We start from the raw sequence: 23,839 nt of genomic DNA on the forward strand, positions 1-23,839 counted from the left end.
AACTTCATCACGGGAGGGTTGTTATGCTTTGAAAATGGAAAACCTAAGCTCCCCGGAAGCTCAAAACTTGTCGATGAAGGGAGATATGCAAATCAATGTCTCTCCCAAGATGTTGGTCAAACGTTAAACCTTCAAAGTGAACGTTCAAGTGGTCAGTCACAGGGTCTTCAATATGATCATAATAACGGCAAGGAGAAAGTAGGGTCAAAAGAGCTTTCATATAGCCAGATATATCCCAAGTTGCTCCAAGCCCAGCTGATTGCTCCACGTCTGGCCAAGCCTTTGTTGCCCCCTTATCCGAGTTGGTATAATGAGAAAGTTTCCTGTGAATATCATGCGGGAGCCCGAGGACACTCCGTCGATAATTGTAGCAACTTCAAACGACAAGTCCGAGATCTTTTGGCTCAAGGAGTTATAGAGGTGGATGCTAAACAGCTGAAAGTCAATCCCCAGAATAGAGTTGACGGGGTCAAGACAAGTGAAGTACATACGGAAGAGAGTGTTGAAAAAGAGAAGAGCAAAGTCAAGGAAATCGAGGTATGTGAAGCAGAGATAAATTACCCAACTCTTGAGACCTCTCTGACACTAAAAAAGAAGATAGAAGTGGGAAGTGACAAGATAAAAGTCAAAGGAGAGGTAGTCCGAGACTGGCCGCAGAAGATGTCTTGGGAAAATACGACCCTCAAGGTTTTTCAAGTGCCCATTTCTGACTTGCTATCCCCTTTAATCAAGAATCAATACCTCACTCCAAGGCCATTAAGAATGAAGACTAGCCCATCCGCTTATGGCTATGACCCGAATAGTGCTTGCGATTTTCATCTAGGGGCATTGGGCCATCACACTGATAAGTGTATACCATTGATGGAAGAGATAGAAAGGCTCGTTGAAAAAGGAGTCCTGACAAGAGAAGTGATCGAGAAATGGGGAGTAAGTGAGGGTAAAAACCCTAATCCAATGGGGCACCCGCTATTCTAGGGAAAGTAGGGCCTTTTGGTTGAACAAGTGAAGGTTGTGCTCCACCACAATCGTATTTTTCATTTGCGGCATCTTGTTTGAACATGTTTTTTTGTACTTTCTCATCTTTCTGTTTGTAAGGATATTTTAAATGAATTCATGTTACTTTAAGGATGGTGAGCATTGAATCGAATTTTCAACTTGAAATTCTTTGAATATCAATTGAATTAAAAGCTCTTTAATGATTAGAGTTATAAATCTTTGACAAAATGACAAGATTGAAACCCGATAAAACAAGGACCTTGACCTTACCCCCAGAAGATACAATCGAACACCATACCATTTTCTTGCAGGAACCGATATAGCCTTCTCCTATCATAAGGGAATGAACCATAGGCTTGGTATTCAGGTATGCATAGGAGCGGACAACATGGGGCATCTTTTGCGTATGACATTACAAAATTGACTAGACCATTTTTGTTGACGATGTTCGATGATGATTATGATCTTTACGGATGAAATAGTCGAGTAGGTGAATCTAGTTTAGGCCAGTTGCTTGGAAATTGAACTCTAACGATGAGATTTTCTGACATTCAACAACACCTAGACTATGACAGGTTCTTCTTGACAAGCTTAAGAAATTGAATCCACATACTCATCAAAATATATAATACATGTATACAATAAAGCTGAGCTATTCCACTAAGGCAATTGGTTATAGAGGAAACTCGAAAACCCTGGCTTTATGAATAGATTATACTCAAACCATGACCTTGATCGGGTACCTGGCAATTCGGTATGCTCCACTGTGATTGTCAAGTCAAAGACTTTGTGATGAGATGAACCCTTCAGCTAGCCTGATAAAGGCAAATTACAATAAAGCTGATTTCAGCTAGCCAGACAATGGCAAATTAAATTAATTTTATAAATAAGGAGTTTCGGTAAAGATGGACTAAGGGAGTTAAGGAACACCTGTTATAGTCAATTTCACACAAGCACTCAGAAATTTCATTTTTAGATCGATATTTCTGCACTGCCTTGGCTAGAGGATTCTACGAAGCTTGAACAAATGGAAGATTTTAGAGAACTGAAATAAAAATGTTCTAGAAAGTTTAGTAATCGATTATGCTAGTTGCGTCATTTTGTCCGCATCCGATTAAAATACCAAGCCAAAAAGAAGGGCATGTTGCAATGTTCACAATGATTGAGAAAGAAATGAAATTTTGTTGGCCGAAACCTTAGAAAATAGGAAACCAACCTGAAACCAACCCCTCAATTTTGATATGTGTCAAAGAGCTATAACCCAGAAAACATTAAAGAGCTATTGATTCTTTTGATATTCTGTGAACTCATGTTTATGATTTGATTCAATTGTGAGCTTGAATTAGGGGGCAATGTTTTATAAAATTATTTCATTCTTTGATCCCTAAAATAAGAGAAATGAAAAAAAAACATTTTCAAACAGGACAGTTCAAATGTGGAAGGTCCTTGAAGTTGATGAGGCTCATTGTGCCTCTTTTTGAGAAGAAGAATAAGAAATGTCGGAGCATGAAGCAATCCGTAATCTTGAAGCAGATGGTCCAAGATATCAAAGTGGATGGATAGAACTTGTAATGTTTCCTTGTGACGTTGTCAGTAGCCCATCAAGAAGAAGATGATCTCATCATTCAGGAGATGCACGTATCCCAGCTCGTAACAAAATGCAAGGCATTATGTTAGAAAGGTTGATCATTCCTTAAGCATCGATGGAGGCGCGAAGAGAAGCCCTCAAGACATTTGGTCGCACTGTTGTGTGGCGGCACTAGAATTTGAGCATTCGAAGTTAAGAGATTTTGGTGCGAAGGGAGCCATGAATACCCACATTGGGGCACGATTGAACCCCCATCATTTTGAAATGACAAGATTCAGACAAAGAAGGCATCAAGAATGAGCCTTACAATTTGAGGTGATGGGGTATTTTGAAGGCCCGTACCAGTATGAGATAATGTTGGGGCGCGACTGAACCCACATCATGATGAAATGACAAGATTCAGACCAAGAAGGCATTGAGAATGAGCCTTATAATTTGAGATATTGAGGCATTTTGAAGGCCCGTACAAGAATAAAATAATGTTGCGACATTAGTGAAGGCCTGTTTTAGCCAGAGGTATTGATGTGGGACATTTTTGAAAGCCAATGAAGGCCTGTGGAGAAATCATTGAAATGAACAAATATTTCCAATGGGATAGAAATGTATGAATGCTGAAAATAGTGAAACAGTGACACTGGGGTTTACAATATATGATCATTTTGTCCATCATCAGTTGCATCATTCTGGTGATTTCACATGCATTAATGTTGGCAAGCCAAAACATCTCACCTTAATTTCTATTGAGTTTTGGTATCCTTGTAATACCATACAAAAACACTGAACGCTATGCAAAGAGCTTCTCTGGTGGAAAGATATGAGCAGAAACCGCATGAAAAGATGAATATGTTTTCAAATGATTTACGAACCGGTAAAAATGATGTTGAATCAATGTTGTGATCATGTGTTGTTTCCATTACCCAAGATGAAGGTTGTCTTACGCATCTCCAAGGTTAAAATGAGAAATGACGTGGTGACATGAAGAATTGGGGTAGATCCTCCTTGGGATGTGCTGCAAGAGTCAAATCAGAATAGGTGCTGCTATCCCATTGATCTTTGTGGAGTCCGGCATAGTCATGCATAGTCTCAAAGAAATAGGGCAACACAATCATGCTTCTGGCCATAGCAAGAAGTTGAGAGAGAAAACACTTTCTTTGAAATGAAGAAAGAAGACAAAGACGACAAGAATATAGAATAAGATTAATTGATCTTCAATGATGCAAGTTGGGAACTATGAGTTGCTACACGAGTATAGAAAACAGACCCTGGAAAGAATGATCAAGTAGAAGAAGACTGAGTTCGCCAATTTGAAGGCAAACAAAGATTGATTCAACATTTATGCATTCATGAGAACATCATCTGCATAAAAGAAAATGCATGACACAGATACATTTAATTGCATTAATGATTTATGCATAAACACATGATTTTGACAGGTCTTCCATTGAAGAGAGAAGATGCAGAATGTTGAAATCCCGATGATTGAAAGGGAGATTTCAAACCTCAAATGCAAAGAGTTGCATTTAAAAAGGCATACCCTGAAGAACAGAGAGGTCTAATCCACAGAAGAAGCATTGCTTTGAAGTGAAGACCATCAGATGTAGAAGAAAAATGAAGATTTTCGTGTATGAAGAAAGACTTGCACACATGAGATTGGAGAAAAACCATCCTAAGCCTTCACCGGAGAATAGTGAAGCAAACCATCTGAAGCCTTCACCGGAGAATAGTGAAGCAATCAATCTGAAGCCTTCACCGGAGAATAGTGAAGCAAACCATCATAAGTCTTCACCAGAGAGTAGTGAAGCAAAGCATCTTAAGTCTTCACCAAAAGTAGTGAAGCAGATCCATTTTAAGCCTTCTCAGAAGAGTGTTGGAACAAACCATCCGACCATCAGATGTAGGAGAAAAAGAAAAAGTTTTCAAGTACAAAGAAGCTGATCAAGTGATTAAAAGGAAATGCGCGCGAGGAGTCATTAACCGATTCAAGGTCTCAGAAAGGGAGAGGTTCAAATGGCAGTCAAGTCAAGGAAGACTCTCGTATTCAATTGCGGCGAGACAAGCTCTCACAAGAGAAATGATTTCGAAAAGATTCTCTTAAATTCTAAATTTTTGAGTATAATGTTTTTTGAATCTTCAAGCATACATTAATGATTGATAATGTTTGATTTTTAGGTTCGACCTTTGAAGCAAATCAAACTCAAGCCTTCATAATAAAGTGGTGAAGCAAATGAAGATTATTTAAGTTCCATACTCCCTAGAGAAAGAAGGAGCGAACCCGTTTGAAGATTTTCGAGTTCTATACTCCCTGAAGAAAGAGGGAGAGAACCCGTTTTCAGAAGATCATTCAAGTTCTATACTTCCTTAAAGAAAGAAGGAGCGAACCCGTTTAAAGATGTTCGAGTTCCATACTCTTTAAAGAAAGAAGGAGCGAACCCGTTTGAAGAGATGTCTGAGTTCCATACTCCCTAGAGAAAGCGGGAGCGAACCCGTGTGAAGATATGCGAGTTCTATACTCCTTAAAGAAAGAAGGAGCGAACCCGTTTGAAGAGATGTCTGAGTTCCATACTCCCTAGAGAAAGAGGGAGCGAACCCGTGTGAAGATATCCGAGTTCCATACTCCTTAATGAAAGAGGGAGCGAACCCGTGAAGAGATGTTCGAGTTCTATACTCCCTAAAGAAAGAGGGAGCGAACCCATTTGTTGAAGATTGTTCGAGTCTTATACTCTCTGAAGAAATAGGGGGTAGACGCGATTGATGAAGATTGTGGGTCTTATACTCTCTGAAGAAATAGGGGGCAGACACAATCGTTGAAGATTGTTCGAGTCTTATACTCTCTGAAGAAATAGGGGGCAGACGCGATTGATGAAGATTGTGGGTCTTATACTCTCTGAAGAAATAGGGGGCAGACGCAATCGTTGAAGATTGTTCGAGTCTTATACTCTCTGAAGAAATAGGGGGCAGACGCAATCGTTGAAGATTGTTCGAGTCTTATACTCTCTGAAGAAATAGGGGGCAGACAAGTGTGTTGAAGATGATTCAAGTCTTATACCCTCTGAACAATAGGGAGCGAACCCGTCCCCAGAAGATTCTTCAAGTTCTATGTTCCCTGAAACGATAGGGAGCGAACCCGATTTTGAAGAATTTTTCAAGTCTCACTTATCCTGAAGTTGTAGTGAAGCAGTTTTATCTTTTGAATATTTCATGATCGGACAAAAATTGACCATCTATTTGATCTTTCCTCTATTCTCGTTACACGACAATGAGCAAAGAGGGGCAGCTGTAGATACTCGATTTGTCCGGGGTCTTATTCGAAGTTAACTCGAATTTATTATTATTAATATTGTTATAAGTAATTATTACTATATATATATGTGTATTAAGTAATTAAATAAATAAATAATTAAAATGCACTAATATTATCATTAATGGTACAGGCCTACATCAACTTAAAACAAGCTGGACCAGACATGCCCAATTGCAAAACTAAACCCATTAGGGTTTCTACTGAAGAAGCTCACAACGGTTCCCAGTCCTCCTTGAGCCTCAAACCAGCCTGCACAGGAACCCAAGACAGTGCGCGAACCAACCTGACCCGAGCTCCACCACGTGGAGCGCCCAACAGTAGCTTGTGAACCACGTCCTGCCAGCACTACAACCGAGCAGACAAGGCTCAGCTCCCAGCTGTGACCGAGCAACATCCCACGTGAAGCCTGCTTGCATAGACATCACCCTGCCAGCACTCTGACCGAGCAGCTCGGTTCCCCATCACCCGTGCCCTGCTGCTCCTACTCCACTGCCCAGTCCATCTCATGCCCAGACCATGCACAAATGAAGAAAAGACAACAAAAATAATTAGCAGAAGAGATCACGGGGAACAATTAACAACAAAGGGCTTTAATCAATGAGGGGGAGATATCCATCGACGAGGAGGCCATCGGGGAGGGCGTTTTTCATCATCAACAAAAAGGAGGAGGACAGAACGAAAAAAAAAACAAGGATTCGAGGGGGATTTTCAGTAACAACAAAGGGGGTCCTTGAAGGAAAAGCAGTGTAACTGGAGAAGGATTCCCCCCGTATTCGAAAGCAATGTGAACGGGGGATCCTTCCATGATTTTTACAGAGGAATGGAAGGCTAGAAATCATTTTTAAAGTTTGTTTTCCCGATTTCTTCATAAGTCTTTTTTTTCGTTTTTTTTACAATCATTCTAAAAAATGAAGAGCTCTAAAAACTAGTGAAATGCCATCCAAACGAAGATCAGAAAGCAACCCTCAGCAAAAATAGAAATAGTTTCGAAAAAAAATTAGCAACTAGAAGACCCAAAAGTCAGAGAACCCTTACCTTTCCGGAACCGAGAGTATCATCGCCATTCATCGGAGTCAAATCATCCTCAGATAGAAGGTAACTCCTTAGTTCCTTAGCCTTTAGCTTCCGTTTTCTGGGTAAGGTTGGCTGTCGGGGGTTTGGGTATAGGTTTAACTCCTCATCAGAGTTTGTTGGCTATGGTGGTTAGCAGTGGGTTTCGTGGTTGAGGTATTTAGGTCTTTGGTTTTCTAAGAGTGAAGAGTTAAGGCTTGGGTTGTTCTGAATTTCTCAGTTGCTTTCGAAGAGGAAGATGAGAGGATGAGAGTTTGGAGAGTTGAGAAAGAACGGCGCAGGGGGGAAGAAATTAGGCTTAGCAGAGTTTTGATCTGTTTTAGGTTAGATATTATTTAGGTTTTAGTCAAAACGTCGTCGTTTCAGCTGATGCTTTCCTAGTTTCTAATTCTGACTCTGTTTTCTGCGCGCATTCCATTTCGGTCCCCAAGTCAGGCATAATCAAGTTTTATTGTGTTTTTAATATTGTCTCCTAATTTTCGGATGTTGCATCTTGGTCCATAAATCATTGTTTGCATGTTTGTAATTTTGTTTCCATATTTTACCCGTATTTAATTTCAGTCCCAAATGTTGTGTCATTTAGCTTTTGTTACTTTAGACATTTAACTTCTGAATTGTTGCATGTTCGTTTTAGTCCATAAATCAACATTTGCATGTTTATAATTTTGTCTCTTTATTTTACCCGCATTTAATTTTAGTCCTAAGTAGTGTTGTAGTTGAATCTTTACTGTTTTAAACATTTGACCCTCGTGTTCTGCATGTTGCATTTTAGTCCTGAGTGGTAATATACTTAGTTTCTGTTTTCTTATACTTTTGACTTTGAATGTTTTGCATGTTTCTTTTTAGTCCTATATATGTTTAGGGTTTATCGTAATTTTAGTCCATTATGGTGATGATTTGTTTTATTCTGGTTTCATTGTTTACTATGTGTACTACTCGTATGTTCATTTCAATGATTATTTTGTTTATATTTTGGATATTAAAATTCGGTTTAATGTGATTTGGTTTTTAGTGTAACATGTATAGTTTGGCATGTTATGTTTTTATTTTTTTGTATTTAAGTCCCATTAGTATGTTACATATTAATATGTTAAGTAATGTTAGTGCACGTTAGTTTTTCATATATTATTTATTAATTAGATAATTTTTAATATCGTGTGTTAACCTCGTGTGCATAACTCGATGTATTTACATAATTTAATTAAGGGTAATATCTTTTTAATTTAAAATTGTTTTGAGTGGTTGTCTTAACTGATTAGATATCCGCTTTGACGATTTTAAATTAAAAGTATATCCCACCAGTAACGCCTAATTAAATTTGGATTAATTACTTTAAAATTTGGGAATGAAAGAAAAAGAAATATTCGGCTATTTAAATTATTTGAGAAAAGATCGTTAGAACTCACCTAAAGATCTGGTCTCAATATTTGTAAATAATCGAATATTCTTTATCTTTCTAATGGCTTGGTAATTTTAAATTAACCTATTTTGTTGCTTTTTGAATGTTATAAAATTTGCATTTATTATGGTTTTAAGGGATCATTAATCCAATTAAACTCGAACTTGTGAAATTCGTTGCAAAGACAATAATTAATCGACTAGGTACCGATTTAGGGCGTTGTGGGGGTGCTAATCCTTCCCCACACGTAATCGACTCCCGAACTCAGATTTTGATAACGCAGACCTCTACTTGTCGTTTTAATTAAAATTAATTTTTATTTGAAATGACAAAATGTTTTCGGGTGCCCAATCACACCCTAATCAAAGATTGGTGGCGACTCCTCGAACCATATGTTTTTATCGTAAAAGGAATTCCAAATTTTTCGAAACGAGAGGTTTTCTAAAATTGCATTGTTTTTAATTAAAATTCAATCGTAAAGAGAACAATGAAAAATGACGCGGTTTTCAAAAATCTCGCCCCCGCACCCGTTTAAAAATCGTTCCGACAAACAGAATTGTTGAAGTAGCATCTTTTATTTTCTTTCAATGATGACTTGTCGTTACCTTATGGTGACACATCAATATCACTTTTTAATGACGGAGTACCAAAATAAAATATAAACTAAACTTTAGATATGAATTTGAAATAAGTAAAATTGAAGTACCAAAACATAATAAAAATAATAATTTAGATACTAAATGTATAATTTATCTGTTATTTTATTTCTGTTGCTTTCAAGTTTCCCTTGTTTACTTATTAGCATACGATTGATCGTTCCCATTAATTTAACATCTTTGTACAAAAACAGCAACATTATTTATAGATTTAAAATGTTTGATGCCCAAAAAGTAAAATTAAAACGATAATAAAAGCAGTCAATTTTTTTAAAAAACAATTAAAACTTTATTTTTTATTTAATTAAATCTTTATATTGAAAAATTTCATCCATTCACTCTTTTTTTATCAACGTTGACAATTAAATCTAACAGTGTTTTTTAGACTAATTGATATCATGTCATATTATAGTGTTATTGGATGTCATTCTGCCCTATTATATTTTTGCATCAATTTAACTCTCAAAGTTGTTCAATTGAATCATTCTATACCCTATTCCTAACTTAAAAACTTAAATTGGGGGTTTAAGTTAGGTTTATGATTAAGGGTTATCAATTTAGGATTTTAAATTAGGGGTATGGTATAGAATGATTAATTACACAATTTGAGGGCTTAATTGATGCGAAAATACAATAGGAGCGAAAAATGATAAATTAAATATACTATATGAACTAATATGTCCTCATAAACCTAATTATTTTCTTTCTATTTAATGTCATTATTTAACGAGTTAATGTTAAACTTATCCCATTTAAGCAATTCATGCATGTTTCAAGATATTTAACGTTGTGGTGTTGCACGTTTTCATAGTCAATTTCTTACGGGTCAAACGGGAGAAAACAACACAAGAAAAAAAAAACAAACTTGGCAAACACCTCTTCGCTCCCCCAACCAACATATTATGGTTGGACTTATGGATGAATCGAGTTACTATTGAGTACGGTCATATCTCTTTTTTTAATAATTTATATCTAGAGGAAGAAGAAAATATATTTTTTTGATAATTTCTATTGATAATCTAATTTCACATCTTTTAATATTTTTTTTAATAATTTATATCTAGAGAAAGGAAAAAAATTACTCATAATAAATATTGAACTCACAACTTAGAGGATAGAAGAAGTGTCAACTGATAATTTTTAACTATGTGCTCTATAAATTATTGATACAAATCCTTTAATTTTTCAATATTACTTCCTTAAAGTCCGCATATTTGATGTAAAATTCTATGCTCATAATTAAACAATTGATTTAAAGTAACAGTGGATAAAGTGGATGAAACCAAACACAAGAGCATTTAATTAATCAATTAAAAGGAAAAAAGAAAATTTGAATGAATGTATAAATATATATTCATTTTGTAACCATGTTTAGGTTTAAGCTTTTGATGGTTGAAACCATGTTTTATTGTTTTTGTAGAACACTATATCTCCATTAGAGATGGGACTACGGTTAGGGACGAATAAAATTATGGACGAATCATGATTTATGTTAGATGAGTGAATTTATAAAATTTAAAGATATAACAAATTTATAAAATTTTAGAAGAATAATAATATATTATGAATAAAAAAGTAAAATATATAAAAATTTGAAAATTTAAGGGGAATCACCCCTCATTCCATTGTCGATTATAATAATTCTATGGTTATTTAGTAATTATAAGGGAACATTAGAAAATTCAGTTTGTTTTAAGGTTAGGTCTAGGGGTTGAGCGTTCGATTGAGTTGAGACGAATCAGATTTTTTTTTGTTATTCGAGTTGATGAGTCATATTTTATAACTTAAACTTGATTTGAATTTTTTTACGAGTAGAGTAGAGTTTTGAGTTTCTGTTTAAATTTAATTGTAAATATTTATAATATTATGATACTAATTTAATTCTAATTTAAATGATTTTTTTATAACCATATACAATACATATATATTGCTTCATCTTCATATATACACACACCATACATAGTCAAGGGACTAAAACTTGAAGTTATCCGAGTTGAAAATCAAACTTGAAGATCAATTCAATAATTATTAAAAATTTTGTGTTATTCGAGTTGTATTTTATAATTCGATTTAAACTTAAAAAAAATTCGATTCGAATCTAGTTTATAAAATTATAAATCGAAGTTAATTTGAGTTTAATTTTTAAAATAGAACTAAAAATTTGGATTTTTGGAGTGAAATTGAATATTGTTCTCCCTTAGTTAGGTCAAATACCCAAAGAATCCTTAAATGGTCGGGTGGATTATCAGACATCTCTCTGCTTTCACCTCTATCCGACACGTGCAACTGCATTTATTGGTTAATGTTCCATCTCCTCATCTCCACCGTTAGATCACCCAGATCCAACTGCTGACATTATAAACTGTACGAGATCAGAAATCTTTATCAGTCTAATGATGAAACAACATTTTATTAATTTAAATGAAAAGAACTGGAAAATATTTTATTAATGATGTCATGAGTTAATTTAATATTAAATTTTATTTCAGTTAAATATTATAAAAATTTAAAATTAAACATTTACTATTGTATCTGATAATAATATTTATAATGACAATGCTTCTAAATTTTAAATAAAATAAATAAAAAACTATTTAGGGTCGAACATGAAATTGTATTTGTATATAAATCCTTTATTATTTCACTTATACTACACGAATCAACTACAACCTACGAAAATATTCAATGACGGAGCCAAAGCTACGGTGGGAGGGGTCTTGGCTAAGGTTGATAATTTGATTCAAATTAAAAAGTTTTATCTTAGCTCAATTTTATAAGATTAATTATTTTTTTAAAAGAAAAATTAAGGTCTAGATCAAGTTTCATAGAGGGTAAGGTTAGGTCGGATTTATGATGAAAATTCTTTGACGGGATCAAATATAATAATATACATTTCTTTTATATGTTTAGAGATAATTGTATAATACATCTTTATATATATTTTCAGTTATGTCCTTATTTTACCGAATAATATATATATATATTGTGTCGGGTCATACGCATATTTTACCCTAAAATTATGTTCAAATTTTGGATCATATGAGATTTTCCTAAACCAAGGTTACGTTCGAGTGAAGAGAGTATGCATCTCGAACTGGGTTTGATTGGATGAAATTTCGATCCAACACGACTCATTGATATAATTGGGGTAATTCTACTATACGGAAGCATAATATAATGCTAAGGAAAGTCACAACCGGAAATGTTAATATTTTTTTAACATTTCCAGTAGAACGTTACCTAAAATGTAAATTTCGTTACCTAATATGTCAATCTTTTAACGTTTCCGATTGCAACTGGAAATGTTACTTTCTCTATAATATTTCCGGTTGCCACCAGAAACGTTAAAAATATTAACGTTTTAAGTAACAAAATTAACATTTTAGATAGCACTACACCAGAAATATTAAAACAAAATTAACATTTCCGGTTACACATTTTCTTAGCCTTATATTAGGTTGCCTTTCCTTAGACATCCCCATTGATATATCTATTCATGAACTCTCCAAATTTAATGTTCAATCATTTTTAAATATTTGCTAATTTTAAAACTATATAAATTAAGTCTATCATCCCTCTAAATTTTTTGTCCTCAACTACTTGTTAAGTAGTACTTTGAAACAAGGCAAATTAAGCATCGACTTATCAAAAATTTGAGTCAAATTGCTTTATGGGTCCCTTTTAGTTTTAAAATTAGGCAATGACTTGTCATTTACTCAGTTCAAATATATATTAAACCCATATTAGTTTTAAAATTAAACAAATTAGGACATGGCATCCTAATTTTTAAATTTGAAATCAATTATTCAATAATTAAACCATAACCTTCATTTTATTACTATTTATTCTTGTCCCCTAAAATTTTATTTTAACTCCGTCCTTAAATGTATTACATCCTTTTGTTAGTGGCTTAGCGTGCTGCAAAGTTCGCTTCGATTACAAGCAATACTTTATCGATAGAGTTGGGTTCAATGATAAGTACTTCGTAGTCGAAGAGAGAACGTAGGTTCGAATTAGTTTTCGATGACGATAAAACAAAACTAAAGGTACATTATTTTTAGATAATATGAGATTTTGTAATCAAGTTCTTAGTTAAGAACATCTAAAAGACCAAGAGAATAAATAGAGAATAGGGGACCATTAAAGACCATCGCCAAGAAGAACCCAAAAAACTAGTGAACCCCATTTCTTCTGGCTTTGAACCGATCAAAAGGGAAGATTTCCTTGGTTTTAGGGTTAGGGTTTTGGTTAGATTCTGAGAAGGAGAAATTACTAAAACAAAAAATGGGGAGAGGTAGGGTTGAGCTGAAGAGGATTGAAAACAAGATCAACAGGCAAGTTACTTTTGCAAAGAGAAGAAATGGTTTATTGAAGAAAGCTTATGAGCTTTCAGTTCTATGTGATGCTGAAGTTGCTCTTATCATCTTCTCCAGTAGAGGAAAGTTGTACGAATTTTGCAGTAGCTCAAGGTATACACATACACATACACATACACATACACATACATATGCATACATACATACATACATACATACATACATACATACATACATACATACATACATACATACATACATACATACATACATACATACATATATATATATATATCATCATCATCATCATCAAAACAACTAACTCCCCTTTTTTCAGCTGCTCTCATCATATTTGTTAGTTTGCTTGATTTGGTGAATGTTTATAAAATGTTCTTTGTTCATGTAGATCTGAAAAGTCTACGGTTTACAATTTTTCTTCTGAATTTGAAGAATACCCCAAAGATCTGCTCATATGTTTTCAGTTCTTTGTTAAGCTTCCTAGGGTTTTAATTTATTTTTAGATTAAAAAAATCTAGTTATTAATCTTTGTTTTGATTGTGTAAAGTGGGAAAAAAGAAACATGTTTGAAAATTAAACCCCACAAAAACCCAATGGATATTTGTAATAAAAAAGATCCCCATGTTTTCTTGTGATACAATTGACCTGCTTCAGAGATGTCATTGATCAAATCAGAGCAGGGAAGACAAACATGACATTTCAGTACAGTGTCGGATTTCCAAACTGTTCTTGTTTTTCCTCGGAGGATATATGTCTGATGCTCTCCCCATGATCAGTTAAAAAGATGTATAAACGGAGAGATCTCTGAATGAATGCCTCTGGGTTTTCTAGGGTTCTGGTTTTTCTTTTTTTTCAAAAGCTGATTTTAAGGTTAGGGTTTTCAACATTTAATTCTTTAACCCTTTTATCTTCCTATAAAACTGACCCGAATTCAAATATGATCTGAGAAACATGTTGTTGCTGATGGTTATTAGTTATTGAAATTAACTCGAACTTAAATACAATTCAATCTTGAATTTATCTAACCCTAACCTTAAATTCAATCTTGAATTTATCCAACCCATGATAGTTGAGTAGTTGTTCTTTGTTTTAGGGATGTAGGTTTGGTTTTCGCTGTCTTTTGTTTGATACTTTCTTAGGATCTTTAAATATTTGTTTGGATTGTAATGTTTTGAACTTATATCCATTGTATGTGGATTTTTAAATAAAAGAAAATGTTTGCTGTGTAAAAAAATGATATTACAAGTTGTTTTATAATTTTTGAATTTTTTCCTATCATGTCGATATTCATTATGTCAATAACTACAATAAATACGATATTATTTACAATTATGATATTTTGAGGACAATTGTTGTCATTATGTTTCATAAATTAATTTGTATAGTCTTAATAGTAACTAAATAATTGTCATTACACGAAATTATAAGGTTATTTTGTAGTTTTCACCTTTTTTTTCTTATCATGTTTATACTCATTATGTACGTAATTACATAAACATGATACTATTTAAACATTGTGTACAATTATAATTGTTTAAGAACAAATTTTGTCGTTATGTTTAATTAATTGGCTTGTATATTCTTAATTTTAACTAAAATTCACCTAATTAATAATATTGTAGCATGCTCAAAACATTGGAGAGGTACCAGAAATGCAACTATGGAGCTCCTGAGCCAAATGTATCATCCAGGGAGGCTGCTTTGGTAACATCTAACCTCTACAACTTAGAGTTATATAAACATTCATTTTGGTTTTTGAATCTCAATATATCGTGATAACAAGAGTTATTTATAATATCCCGTCGTATATTTAAATCTATAGCATGTAAAATATTCATATATAAATAAATAAACATATACATATGTATGAATTTAAATTCAATACATTATACACTGACCATGAAATATGATTAAAGTAATAAAGTAATTATTTAATATAATAATAACCTACGAGTTATAATTTGTCGATTAAGTTACACTAATGGTCAATTGACTTTTAACACACTTGCAATTTGGTCACTCTATAAAGGAATGGGATTTGAACATAGGACCTATATAAAGGGGTTTAATGTTTAACCAATGTATTCAACTGGGTAATTGTTACATAACTGACAAAAGTAATATTTAGATGACTGTTGTTAATGTCACTACAACTATCATTAACGCCAATGATTGAAATAAAATCATTCCTCAAACTTTACGACTCTAATGAAAAAAATTTCGATTTTGATGATAGAAGTATAAGAACCCTAAAAGTTTAGTAACCATGAGTGTACTTTACCCTAATATTTTTTTGAAAGGATTAAAATGATTTTTTTTTCACCAAAATTTCAGTATGATAATATTAAAATGCCATATACATTAGTTAAAATATAAAGTTTTTATAAGTTATATTTTAAATCAAACAATACAAAGTTGTTTTGGTGTCTTTACAGGAGTTAAGCAGTCGACAAGAGTACCTGAAGCTTAAAGCACGCTATGATGCCCTACAAAGGTCCCAAAGGTGAGTTAGAAAACAACCCAAATGATTCCAACTCTGGGTTTATTCGATTATACTAACGTGAATTTAAAATCAAGTATTGGATAAAAGTATATATATAGTCTCTGTATGATCAAAATTTAACAGTTTCTTTTATGTATTATGGGTATGAATTCTTTTAAAGAATGAAGAGTCTGAATCATTGACATGATCTATTATTAATTATTTTCTTGATTTATTTATTAGGAATTTATTAGGGGAAGATTTGGGTCCTTTGAACAGCAAAGAGCTTGAGTCGCTTGAGAAACAACTTGATTCATCACTGAAGCTAATCAGATCAACCCGGGTATTTTTTTTTCTCTTAATTCAATATAAATATAAAATTTTCTTATGTATATAAAATTTATTATGTATATAAAATTTTAGAGTTGGGTGTACTATATCGAATAATGCTTTTGTAATTTATCATTGATCACAGTAAAATTCTTCTTTCTTGTTTGTAATTTTTTATTTTAAAGATTTTTTCTTCTATAAATTTATCTTTTCTTCATTATTTTTTCTTATTGCATGGTATTAGATTGTGTAAACAATACTGAAATCTTAAGAAAGCTTCTTGATTCTTTATTGATGAAGGCATGGTTTATATACACGTGATAACCAATTACCTAAGCTGGTAAACTGGTGTAACAGAATGTGGTAAACTGGTGTAACAGAATGCTAACAAACTAACTGCCCTATACTTCTACACACACATGCATCAAATTGCTTCAGCATTCTAGACTTATTCTAGATTCATTATAAAACATTTACTTCAATATTCCCCCTACTTTTTCTCTTCTCGACTTCAGCAAATGAATGCACACCAAGCCTTTGTCTAAACTGAACAAAGCTATCTTTCGTTATCGCTTTAGTAAGCCCGTCTGCCACTTGATGTTCAGAAAGTACAAAATTCACTTGAAGTTTTCCTGCAGCAACTCGTTCCCTCACGAAGTGTATGTCTAACTCCATGTGCTTTGTTCTAGAGTGGTAAACTGGATTAGCGCTCATCGCAATCGTACTAGTGTTGTCATTCCACACTACAGATGTAGCCTGAATTTGAACCTTCATATCACACAGTAAAGTTTCAAGCCAAATAATATCAGAGGTGACATCAACTAGACTCCTATACTAAGCCTCTGTAGTTGACCTCAAAACTATCTTCTGTTTCTTTGAACTCCATTGAACCATGCTACCACCAAGGAAGACACAAGTGCCCGATATGGACCTTCTATCATTGACACTATTTCCCTAATCAACATCAACAAAGGCCATAAGTTTGAACAGTTCTGTCCTTGGAAAAAAAACCAAGCCGTAGTCGAGTGTCCCCTTAAGGTATCTCAGCACACGTTTAACGGCCACCAGGTGCTGTTCGCATGGTGCGTGCATGAACTGTGCTAGCTTATTCATACAATAAGCTATGTCTGGCCTTGTATGACAAGCATATAACAAGGACCCAACCAAGCTACGATATTCCTTTGCATTTTCTAATAAACTGCTTGCACCGTTGCTTGACAGTTTAATCGATGCAACCATAGGAGTTGAAGTTGATGTGGCCTTGCTCATTCCTGACTTATCTAATAATTCCATTATATACTTCTTTTGGCTGAGGAAGACTGCACCATCGACGCTCTTAACTTCGATTCCAAGAAAGAAATTAAGCATGCCCAAGTCTTTGAGTAAGAACTTCTCTCCTAGCAACTTCACAACCCGTTCAACGTCCTCATTGTTTTTTCCTGTAACAATGATATCATCAACATAGGCTATAGACATATGTGCTAATACTATCGTTATGTTTGATGAACAAGGAGTTATCTGCACGAGAGCTTTGAAACCCCAAATCAACAAAAAGTTTTTCAGCTTGGAGTACCAATTCCTTGGTGCTTGTCTTAACCCGTTCAACGCTTTCTGTAATTTGCACATCAACCTTGTTCCATTAACAGCCTGTTGCTCAAAGCCTTGAGGTTGTTCCATGAACACCTCTTCATGTAATTCACCATTCAAAAAGGCATTATTAACATCTACTTTCCTCAGAATCCAACCATTCCGAGCAGCAATTGTCAACACTACATTTACGGTTGACATTTTTACAACTGGGCTAAATGTTTCTTGAAAATCCTGGCCAGACACCTGTAAGAATCCTTTGGCCACGAGTCTGGCTTTATATTTTTTTACTGAACCATAAGCATTGTGCTTGACTCGAAACAACCACCTGCAACCTACAACAGACCTTCCTTTTGGAAGAGGGACAAGCAACCATGTATCATTCTTTTGAAGTGCTTCATATTTAGCAAGAACAACATCATTCCACAGCAGATTCTTGAAGTCTTCATGAACATTTTGAGGTTCAACCTCATCTAGGTTATTTATATTATGACAAACAGATCCACCACTGAGAGTTGAGGAGTACAACTTAGGTTTGTACACTCCATTTTTGCTGCGTGTTATCATGTGGTGACCTGTTACTGGTGGTGGCGTATCTTGCTGATCGCTATCGCTTGGATCACTACTGTTCGACCCTTCATCAGCCATATTAGATGAGGAAACACCTGCCTCCCTTGAATTTTGTTGTATAGCCACATTCTCATCTTGTTGCTCGGCCTCATTTGCTACATCATTTCCTAAGACCACAGGCTGCCCAACATCTCCAGGTAGGCTCATATTGTTAAAGGAATTGGACCCTGATTCATTAGTACTGGCCATAGGGTTAACTTCGCATGGTTCTCTTCCCATGCTAGCACGTTAAGTATCACCTACTATAGGGAGTTTTGTACCACTCTTATGCAACGTACACTTGCATCTAGCCTTGGTGCCTGTCACTGCAAAAGGAAAAAACTCTTCATCAAAAATAACATGGCGTGAAATAAACACTCGACCATCCGAGTCCATGCATTGATAGCCTTTGTGCTGAGTGCTATATCCTAAGAACACGCACTGAGAGGATCGATAGTTGAGTTTGTGATTATACGACAGTAAATGAGGAAAACAACGACACCCAAAGACTCTAAGATAACTATAATCTGATTTCTTGGAATACAACACCACGTATGGGGATTTATCTTGAAGAACACTTGTAGGCAGCCGATTGATAAGATGCACAACAACACATACAACATATGACCAGAAGTTAAACGGTAATGACGCTTAAGCCATGAGAACCAAGGCTGACTCGATTATGTGTCGATGTTTTCGTTTGACTATACCGTTTTGTTCGGACGTATGTGGGCATGCTAGGCGATGCACTACGCCTAATGTCTTGAGCCAAGTCGAGACTGATTGATACTCGCCTCCCTAATCGCTTTGGACTTCTTTTACTGTGGTGTTGAACTGAGTCTGTATCAGGCTGAAGAACAATTGGAAGGTTGGCAGAACTTGGTCCTTGGTTTTGAGTAGGTAAACCCAACTATGCCTCGTGCATGCATCAACGAAGGAGACATAATACCTATATCCATTGGAGGCTATGTGTGCTGAACCCCATACATTACTAAAAATTAAGTGAAACGGCCTTGCATACACTGTTTGAGATCGATTAAAATGGTGTAACAGAATGTGGTAAACTGGTGTAATAGAATGCTAACAAACTAACTGCCCTATACTTCTACACACACATGCAGCAGATTGCTTCAACATTCTAGACTCATTCTAGATTCATTCTAGAACGTTTACTTCAATATGATTGTTTATATATCCGCAATAGTATTGTGTTTCTTATCATTAGAGATATGATGTTTGTGAAGAACATTAATTAGAGATCTGATGTGATTAAATATTGTGTTGTTGTAGACCCAATACATGCTTGATCAGCTCACTGATCTCCAAGGAAAGGTATGCCATTAATTATCTTAATTAATTAATTAATTATAAGATTAATTCTTTAAATTCCATTATCTTTAATGCAGGAACATCTTCTTAATGAAGACAATAATACCCTAAAACAAAGGGTAAGCTTTATCTCTTATTATATAAAAATCACTCCAATCGAATAATTAATATTTTTTCTTGTAATTTAGACTCGAAAACTTAGTAAAAAAACATTGAAAATCAAAATAAATATATTCTTTTTATTATCGAATCGAAATTAAACTAAATTCAATGAAAACCGAAACTGAATTACTGTTCGAATCGGTTTAATACAGTTAGTGGAAGGGTACCAAGTAAATCCACTACAGCTGAATCCAAATGCAGCGGAAGATGTAGGCTATGGCAGTCAACCAGTTCATCGTCAACCTCATCATGGTGATGCCTTCTTCCATCCGTTGGACTGTGAGCCAACTTTACAAATCGGGTATGTCTTCGATTTTCCAAAGAAGCACTGTAATTCGAATTAATTTCTGATTTTCTCGATCTTTGATTTCCAATTATAGATACCGGCATGATCCGATGTCGGTCATCACTGCGGCAGGCCCGAGTGTGAGTAACTATATGACTGGTTGGTTAGCATAGTATCTATATATGAAGGGGAAGAAGCCATGGGTATGAATTTCTTCAGAAGAAACTACTTTATGTTATTCCATGAAAACAAATAGGTATAATGTGATGGATTTATTATTATTGTTATTATTATAAGATTTGTGTCTTTAATAGGATGCACTATACGAAACTCAGTGTGTGCTATACAGTGCATCTTTGTAAGAAGATAGATTACTTCTAACTTTTTCTTTGAGATTAATCTTTAATTAGTTTTAATTGAAAATTAGTTCGATTTTTTATTGATACGAGAAGGAGATGATTGTATTTCGCTCTTCCGTTAAAGTATAATATCGAATCGTTACAACGTCAATGATTAAACAGAGTATGATTAAAATATCTCAAACTGTTAATTTGATTCATTGATATCTCATACATCCTCCCTCTAACCATACCGTATTTGTCCATTGAAGGTGGATGTATGAGATATCGATGGTGCATGAGGTCAATCACCCCTATATTAGATATTGAAGTTAGAAGTTCGACCGGAAATGAAATAATGCATCCAAAATGATTGTGAGAAAAGAATATACCGAAGTAGAAATTTTTTTGCTGAAAAAAATATGAGGAAAGTTGAACAAAATCATTTAAAAAAGTAAAGTAACACGTGTCACTCATCTATTTGTTAATTTATACCACGCCAGCAATCTACAATAGCAATGGGAGATATGGGTGACGACAAGAAAGTTGAGTGGGCAAATTGATAGTAAATATTTTTAAATCTACACAATGTTTGATAAAGTATAGTTGAGTGGCCAAAGTGGTTTTTGACCAATAAAATCTTTGGAATTTGATTCAAGGGATAAAACAAGTTTTAGTCCCGAAATTTGATTTCTTTATTTGGTCCTTAAATTTTTTGGGTAAACTACATATTTAATCATCCAACTATAATTTTGATTTTGTTTTGATCATTCAATTATTTTTTTCAAAAATGGATTATGTTTTGATCACCCGTCGTTAAAAAAATATATAGAACTACCGGCGTGACAATTTTTTTAATGATGATGTGGCATTATCTTATGATAACATGTCAACATCTTCGTTTAAATTAAGTATAAAAGATAATATTGACAAACAAAAAGATACATCTTTTATAAGAATATATTGATAATTCTTTATGTCTCACCCCAATTTAGGAGTTAAATCTTTCTAAATTTAAATTTATGATCTAAATTTTATTTCATTAAAATTTTAAACCAAATTCATAATAAGTGGAAAATTGGAGGACTTGAAGCATAACTTTTCCTTTTATAGAAAAATTGGATATATAATCCCACTTACCTAGAAATTTCCTAAGGTTACACCTACCAAAAACCTCTCTCTCTAAGAATCTTCCACCTCTGATTCATCGTCAACCGGTCGTTCGTGGTGTGTACCGTCAACATCAATGTGTTCTTCGTGGTGTTTCGAGTCTACTGGTATCAAGGTCGTCGTCGTCATCACCAATATGGTGGGAGGTGGATTGAAATAACATTAAGCCATTTTAAAATTCAACTTTCCGTCATTCTCCGGTACGAAACAACATTGGTAAGAGACTCCCTAGCCTTTAAATTTCAATTCTGAAAATTTTGATGAGATTTCGACCAGCAGAGTCATCGCAGGCGCCGCACGCATCGCCCCCTGTGCGTGGGTCTTGTCTTTAGCTTGGGGAGCTTTTAGAACTCGCCTAAACTGGTCTGAGCCAATTCGAAACAGACTTAGTTGCCCTAAGTCGAGTCGAGCCACATCAAGTCGAGCCAAGCCATCGTTGATCAATTGTTGATTGACTGTTGACTTTGAACGTTAACCAAAAGTTGACTTTTTCTGAAAATTCATATTTTGGGATTTTTGACGTCCGGAGTCCGTTTCGTCAAATTCGAACATGGTAAGTTGTTTTTCAACGTTCTGAACTCTTGATTCAATTTGATTTTCATGTTTATGTTTTGTTTCAGATGTAATTCGCTTTGCCATGTATCTGAGATATTGTGGAACATTGAATTCAAGTTCAAGAATGATCGAAGAGAGTTTTAAGGTTGACCGATTTAGGTTGGAGTTGAGGTAATACTTACTACCTTTTGTATGCTTTAAGGTACACGTTGGTAATTGGTTAATGCATGAATGAATACGATTGATCTTGTGATTATCGTTGATTATTTTAAACTCGAATTGAATGTAAAAATTAGATAGTAAACTGGATAAGACTCGAATGACTCATAGAAGGAATTAGATGACTCATCTAAAATTAGATAGTAAACTGGATAAGACTCGAATGACTCATAGAAGGAATTAGATGTAAAAAATGAGGAGGAAAGTTGAACAAAATCATTTAAAAAAAAAGTAAAGTAACACGTGTCACTCATCTATTTGTTAATTTATACCATGCCAGCAATCTACGATAGCAATGGGAGATATGTGTTATGACAAGAAAGTTGAGTGGGCAAATTGATAGTAAATATTTTCAAATCTACACAATGTTTGATAAAGTATAGTTGAGTGGCCAAACTGGTTTTTGACCAATAAAATCTTTGGAATTTGATTCAAGGGATAAAACAAGTTTTAGTCCCGAAATTTGATTTCTTTATTTGGTCCTTAAACTTTTTGGGTAAACTACATATTTAGTCATCCAACTATAATTTTGATTTTGTTTTAGTCGTTCAATTATTTTTTTTCAAAAATGGATTATGTTTTGATCACCCGTCGTTAAAAAATAAATAGAACTGTCGACGTGATAATTTTTTTTAATGATGATGTGACATTTTCTTATGATGACATGTCAACATCTTCTTTTAAATTAAGTATAAAAGATAATATTGACAAACAAAAAGATACATTTTTTTATAAGAATAGATCGATAGTTCTTTATGTCTCACCCTAATTTAGGGGCTAAATCTTTCCAAATTTAAATTTATGATCTAAATTATATTTCATTAAAATTTTAAACCAAATTCGTATTACGTGGAAAATTGGAGGACTTGAAGCATAATTTTTCCTTTTATAGAAAAATTGGATATATAATCTCACTTATCTAGAAAATTTCCTTTTATTATTTTACCTACCAAAAACCTCTCTATAAGAAGCGTCCACCTCTGATTCGTCGTCGACCGATCGTTCATGGTGTGCACCGTCAGCATCAATGTGTTCTTTATGGTGTTTCGAGACGACTCGTATCAAGGTCTTCGTCGTCATCGCCAATGTGGTGGAGGTGGATTAAAATAACATTAAGCCATTTTAAAAGTCAACTTTCTGTTATTCTCCGACACGAAACAACACTGGTAAGATACTCCTTAGCCTAGTCTTTAAAATTTGATTCTAAAATTTTTGATGAGATTTCAACCAGCAGAGTCGTTGCAGGTGCCCCATGCGCCACCCTCTGTGTGTGGGTCTTGTCTTCAGTTTGGGGAGCTTTTAGAACTAGCCTAAATTGGTCAGAGCCGATTTGAACCAGACTGAGTTGCCCTGAGTCCAGTCGAGCCACACAAAGTCATCGACTGTTGACTTTGAATGTTAACCAAAAGTTGACTTTTTTCGAAAAG

The 23,839-nt window shown here is 34.3% G+C and overlaps 1 protein-coding gene across 3 annotated transcripts in view; it reads left to right on the top strand.

The window, feature by feature from the left end:
- The first annotated feature begins 4,740 nt into the window (after positions 1-4,740).
- The window catches only part of LOC120150310 (agamous-like MADS-box protein MADS4), a 100,649-nt gene continuing 81,550 nt past the window's right edge, over positions 4,741-23,839 (top strand). Inside the window, exons 1-9 of one of the 3 annotated variants that reach the window (XM_039162998.1) lie at positions 4,741-4,753; positions 13,275-13,480; positions 14,968-15,049; positions 15,781-15,848; positions 16,071-16,170; positions 19,644-19,685; positions 19,760-19,801; positions 19,997-20,145; positions 20,225-20,441. In XM_039162998.1, the coding sequence (XP_039018929.1) occupies positions 13,296-13,480; positions 14,968-15,049; positions 15,781-15,848; positions 16,071-16,170; positions 19,644-19,685; positions 19,760-19,801; positions 19,997-20,145; positions 20,225-20,303 (747 nt within the window). In that variant the 5' untranslated portion in view covers positions 4,741-4,753; positions 13,275-13,295 and the 3' untranslated portion in view covers positions 20,304-20,441. Of the gene's footprint in view, positions 4,754-13,017; positions 13,481-14,967; positions 15,050-15,780; positions 15,849-16,070; positions 16,171-19,643; positions 19,686-19,759; positions 19,802-19,996; positions 20,146-20,224; positions 20,442-23,839 lie in introns of those variants that run through there. The other 2 variants (XM_039162997.1, XM_039163000.1) reach the window with 2 other exon arrangements.

This window comes from Hibiscus syriacus, unplaced genomic scaffold (assembly GCF_006381635.1).
Source record: "Hibiscus syriacus cultivar Baekdansim isolate YM2019G1 unplaced genomic scaffold, ASM638163v2 tig00111022_pilon, whole genome shotgun sequence".
In the NCBI taxonomy this organism is placed as follows: Eukaryota; Viridiplantae; Streptophyta; class Magnoliopsida; order Malvales; family Malvaceae; genus Hibiscus; species Hibiscus syriacus.